This window comes from Trichechus manatus, unplaced genomic scaffold (genome assembly GCF_000243295.1).
Source record: "Trichechus manatus latirostris isolate Lorelei unplaced genomic scaffold, TriManLat1.0 scaffold00128, whole genome shotgun sequence".
NCBI classification, from domain to species: Eukaryota; Metazoa; Chordata; class Mammalia; order Sirenia; family Trichechidae; genus Trichechus; species Trichechus manatus.
In genome coordinates, this window is record NW_004444064.1 from 2,297,440 (window position 1) to 2,303,363 (window position 5,924).

General features: G+C 50.9%; 1 protein-coding gene across 1 annotated transcript in view; it reads left to right on the top strand.

The window, feature by feature from the left end:
- Positions 1-5,924, top strand: part of FTCD (formimidoyltransferase cyclodeaminase) — a 16,194-nt gene that overhangs the window by 9,963 nt on the left and 307 nt on the right. Inside the window, exons 8-11 of the mRNA XM_012557958.1 lie at positions 3,006-3,067; positions 3,923-4,052; positions 4,409-4,576; positions 5,602-5,784. Coding sequence (XP_012413412.1) covers positions 3,006-3,067; positions 3,923-4,052; positions 4,409-4,576; positions 5,602-5,784 — 543 coding nt within the window. The remainder of the gene's footprint in view (positions 1-3,005; positions 3,068-3,922; positions 4,053-4,408; positions 4,577-5,601; positions 5,785-5,924) is intronic.

Below are 5,924 nucleotides of genomic sequence, written 5' to 3' on the forward strand. Positions count from 1 at the left end.
CAAAGACAACAATTTATCTTTCTGGAATTTTTTGTGCCAGGAGAGCTTTGCCCTTATTGCTAAAAGTGGCAGTTGCTTGCTGATTCTATAGCCTAACTCTCAGAAGGTAGTCTTACTGCTGTTACATTCCCATTTCTGTTTTCTTGGGGAGACCTCACAACCACCCTCTGGGATCCCCCTGGTTTGTTTCTCTCAAGCAGCACTAGCCACTTTCTACTTTTATGTTTGGCTCATAATTGACCGGGACAGTGTTGCTGGCATATAGCACCATAAAGTGTTTTCAATGTTTTGTTTTTTAAAACAATTTAGTTTGTGCAATCATTATCACTATTTCCAGAAGTTCTTTATCACCACAAACAGAAACTCTGTACCCATTAAGCAATAACTCTTCATTACCCCCTGATCTTAACCCTTGGTAATCTCTAATCTACTTTCTGTCTCTATGAGTAATTTGCCTATTCTAGATAGTTCATGTAAGTGGAATTATACAATATTTGTTCTTTGGTGTCTGACTTATTTCACTTAGCATGTTTTCAAAGTTCATCCATGTTGCAGCATTGTCTTAGTCCTCTAGTGCTGCTATAACAGAAATACCACAAGCGGATGGCTTTAACAAACAGAAATTTATTCTCTCTTAGTTTAGGAGGCTAGAAGTCTGAATTCAGGGGGCCAGCTCTAGGGGAAGGCCTTCTCTGTCTGTTGGCTCTGGGGGAAGGTGCTTGTCATCAACCTTCCCAGGTCTAGGAGCTTCTCAGCGCAGGAACCCCAGGTCCAAAGGATGTGCTTCACTCCTGGCTCTTCTTGGTGATAATGAGGTCCCTTTCCTTTCTGCTTGAGTCTCTCTTTTATATCTCAGAAGAGATTGACTCAAGATACACCCTAATCCTGTAGATTGTTTTCTGCCTCATTAATATAACTGCCTTTAATCCTGCCTCATTAACATCATAGAGGTTAGGATTTACAACACATAGGATAATTACATCAGATCACATAATGGAGAACCACCACACAATACTGGGACTCATGGTCTAGCCAAGTTGACACACATTTTTGGTGGATACGATTCAATCCATAACAAGCATATATCAGAAATTCACTTCTCTTTATGGTTGAATAATATTCCATTGTATGTATAGACCACCTTTTGTTTGTCCATTCATCTGTTGATGGACACTTGGGTTTTTCAGTCTTTTGGCTATTGCGAATAATGCTGCAATGAATATTCAAGTACATGTATATGTTTGAGTCCTTGTTTTCAATTCTTTTGAATATATACATAGGAGTGGAATTGCTAGGTCATATGGTAATTCTATGTCTAACATTTTGAAGAACTACCGATCCATTTTCCGCAGCAGCTGCACTATTTTACATTCTCGTCAGCATTTGTATATCTTCTTTGGAGAACTGTCTATTCAAGTCTTTTGCCTATTTTTTATTTGGGTTGTTTTTTGTTATTGAGTTGTAATTCTTTATATATTCTGAATATTAAACATGTGATCTGCAAATGTTTTCTCTCCTTCTGTAGACTGTCATTTCACTCTCTGTTGATGTACAAAAGTTTTAATTTTTATGAAGTTCAATTTATCTATTTTTTCTTTCATTGCTTGTGCCTTTAGTGTCATATTTAAGAAACAATTGCCAAATGCAAGGTTGTGAATTTACCCCCATGTTTTCTTCTATGAATTTTATAATTTTAGCCCTTAACTTTAGGCTTTTACACCATTCTGAGTTAATTTGCATATGCGGTGTGAGGTAGGGGTGCAGTTCCTTCTTTTGCATGTGGATGTCCAATTTTTCCAGCAACATTTGTTGAAGACATTGTTCTTGGCACTGTTGTTGAAAATCAATTGACCACGTGAGGGTTTATTTCTGGGCTTTCAGTTGGTCTATATGATATGTTTATCCTTATGCCAGTACCACACTGGCTTCGTAGTAAGTACAAAGCTTTGTAGCTTTGTAGTAAGGGTTGAAATTGGAAAATGTGAGTCCTCCAACTTTGTTCTTCTTTTTAATTATTGTTTTGGCTATGCTAGGTCCTTTGAAATTCTGTATGAATGTTAGCATAGGTTCTTCCACTGGGATTTTGCCTTCGGGATTTTGATAGAGTTGCACTGAATCTGTAGGTCTTTTTGAGTAGTACTGTCATCTTAGCAATAATAAGTCTTCCAATCTAAGAACACATTTTTTTTTTATTTATTTAGATTTTCTTTAAACTCTTCCAATGATTTTTAAAATACTTTTCAATGTACAAATCTTGTGCCTCCTTGGTTAAATTTATTCTTACCGTTTTATTCTTTTTGATGCTATTATAAATGGAATTGTTTCCTAATTTCCTTTTCTGGTTGTTCATTGCTAGTGTATAGAAATACACCTGATTTTTGCACATTGACTTTGTATCCTGCAACTTGACTGAATTCGTTTATTAGCTCTAGCAGTTTGTGTGTGTGCGCGCGCGTTCTTTTAGATTTTCTACATATAAGATCCTGTCATCTGTGAATAGAATAGAGATAATTTTACTTCTTCTTTTCTAATTCGGAGGCCTTTTATTTCTCTTTCTTGCCTAATTGCTTGGCTAGAACTTCCAGTACTGTGTTGAACAGACATGGTGAGAGCGGCATCCCTTAGAATGATGATTAGTTTGCTGAGTGATCATGAGTGGGCACCTCCTCTCTCTGGGCCTCATTTTCCCCATCAGGTAACACAGGGTGGGTGGATTTATCAGGAGGGATGCACAGGGTGCCTCCTCTGGGCTTGGCATGCTCTTCTAGGAGGGGTCCAGCTTGGACGTGGGAGTCAGTGATCAACAGGGTTCCTCGTGGGAGCAGAGTGTGAGCCAATCATGCCCCCTGCCCTGCTCCCCACTAAAGGCCGGGCTCAGGGCAAAGATACCACAGTGAACTGTGAGGGATCCCAGCACATCCATGACCTTCCCCGCTGTTGGCCTTCCTCATGCAGAGGATGGGCGAGGAGGGTCATTTCACCCTGTGCTGCGTCTCTTTTTCCAGGTAGTGAACCGGCTCGGCCTGGACTCCCTGTCTCCCTTCAATCCTAAGGAGCGGATCATCGAGTGAGCACCTCCCCAACCCTATCTGGAGCCAGAGGCACCTTCTAAGTCCCTGTGGGCATCATGCAGGGGGCAGGGCTCTGTGTGGCTCCTGTCCTTCCAGATCCTTCTGTTTGGTCACTCATTCATTCAACAAACATCAGAGGGCCTTGTGCTGGGCCTGGGATGAGGGCCTGGGCGGGGGCGGGGTGAGACAGAAACAAGGTCCTTGCTTCATCCTAACAGTAGGTCCCTCTGAGCCTGCTGCCTGCTCTGCAAACTGGGGACAATGTCCTTGCTGGTGAAGGCTGTGGTGTGGGGAGCAGGGTGGGACTGGTCCTGACCCCAGCTTCATCCTCACAGCCTGGTAGTAGGGTTGTGACAATGTCACGGCACCCTGGAAACTTCGTGCCCAAAACACTCGGGAGGGCTGTGTCTTCATGGCTGACAAGGGGAGTTTGTAGGGTCCTGGGGGAGCGAGCTGGAGCCACAAAGAGTGTGGCCCCTGCAGTGGCCCTCCCAGAGAACAGCCCCCAGGAGCGGGACCTCAAAGGAGCCTGACACTTCCCCATCTCTGTACCTCAGTACAGCCACTCCAGGAAGTTGCCCCAGGCGTGGAGGGAACTCACCATCTGCCGCTGTGTCCCCTCTGAGCCCCATGCAGATGGGACGGCAGAGCAGCCTAGTCCGACTCCCAGATGGGGACACGGGGGATGGAGGGGACGTGGCTTGCTGGGTCCACCCATGAGCCAGTGGCTCGTGTAGGGCTCTGCCTCTGACCTGCAGCAATGGGAGGGACGGGCTCTTGCGCAGGCCCAACGCCCCAGGGCAACGACCCCACAACTCCCTCCCCTCCGCTAAGCCGTCGCCTGCCCACAGGTACCTGGTCCCAGAAGGCCAGCCGGAGCAGTGCCTGGTAAACAAGTCCCTGGGCGCCTTCGTCCGCGAGGTGGGAGCTCGCTCGGCAGCCCCGGGGGGCGGCTCAGTGGCAGCGGCTGTAGCGGCCATGGTGAGCGCAGGGCCTGGGGGGAGGGGCACGTCGGTATCCCAGAGCCCGAGATCCCACTAAGGGGAGTAGGGGCTGCGACACCACTGTCCAGGACCCCACTGCGGGTCGCAGGGGCGGAGTCCTTGCTCTGCTAGGACTCAGTGGTGCTATGGGCTGAGGGGGCGGGCACCACAGCGGGACCCCACTACGCGGGACGTGGAGGTGAGGACCCGTGGGGCTGTCGCAGGCCTAGGAGTAGCGGTGTTTCTGTGCTGGGTCGACTCCGCTGTCGATCTCTGGGGTCCGAATACCCGGGGCGGACAGAGCGCCCAGCGTGAGTGCCAGTGTCCCGGAGCCCGCAGCCCGCCTCTCCCCAGGGCGCGGCGCTGGCTTCCATGGTGGGCCTGATGACCTACGGGCGGCGCCAGTTTGAGCACCTGGACGCAGAGATGCGGCGCCTGATCCCGCCCTTCCATAAGGCCTCAGCCCAGCTGACCGCGCTGGTGGACACCGACGCCCAGGCCTTCGCGGGTTACCTGGTGAGTGTGCACGGCCCACGGCCTCGGTTTCCCCGGTCCTAGAGGCTTTGGAGACCCGAGAGAGGACTGCAAACACCTGTCTAGGGGCGTGGGGGCAGGAGGGGGTGTCTGAAGGAGAGAAAGGGCCAGGCCAGGGTCTCAGAGAACAGGTCAGTGGACAGGCGGAGTGCGGGCTAGGGAGGCCTGGTGGGGGGGTGGGGGTGCTTGAAGAGCAGAGGCCTGGAGACCAGGAGTGCCCAGACACGGGGGCAATTGTCCAGCTGTTATTTGGGACCAGGGCAATCAGCACGACCCGGCCTCCCCTGACGCCTCTCTCGCTGCCAGCACAAGCCTGAGGCCAGCGGGCCGTGGGGGTTGGCCCAAGAATGACTGCGCAGCTCACAGGCCACAGCGGTGGCAGGGGTGGCGTGGGAGGCCACCGTGCAGGGTGCTCCCACCAGCCGCAGTCAGAGGCCAGCCTGGCTGCCCCCGAGCGCCCACAGACAGCAGGGCGTCGACTGCACAGAAGTGCCCACGATCCAGATGCCACAGATGCAGGGGGATGGCCGAGAAGGAACCATCCCACAGAAGAACTCAGACCTAAGGAGGTGGAGTAAACATCTCACAAGAGGAAAGACAGGGTGATTGATAGCTTGGGGAGATCGGAGAAGACATTCCAGCTCTGCAACAGAAAAGGAACCCATGGAGCGCTGGGAAATGAACATTGTGAAGTAACCCACCTGCGCCAGGAAGGCCAGTTCACGGAGCATGCACATCGGGGGTGAACTGGCAAGTGGGTCCACAGAGGAGGGGAGTCACGCAGACCTTGGGGCGATCGTGCAGAGAGAAACTACCAAAAAACATCAGAGACACAGAGGGCAAGGTTGAGGATTGGCACTGCGAGCAGGAGAGGGGGTCTGGAGGGAGACACCGTGGGAGAAGGGCGGGGTTAGAGACAGCAAGAGAGACACTCTCAGACCCGGAGACAGAGCCCAACAGCGGGGCAGGTGAGCGGGGAAAACCCGCCCCGGCGAGCCTGTGAGGTTCCACAGTTCCACAGGCACGGAGACAGCCTAAAGGCTCAGGGACCAGAGCCAGTTCTGGGAAGTCGCAGAGTCCGACAGCACCAAGGTCTCGCCAGCAATGCTGGGCGCCAGGGAAGTGCCCTGACGCCCTGGAAGATGCAGGAGGACGGGACTGATCTGGAAGCCTCCTCCATCAGCGAGCACTCGGAGGTGGGCAGAGCCGAGACCAGAGCTCAGAGGTCTCCGCTGACAACACTCCTGGGAGATGCAAATGGATACTGAATCCTCAACAGAGGAAAACTGCTTCACTGGGGAAGAAAGAACGACAATGAGAGGCTAGTCTCAATCAT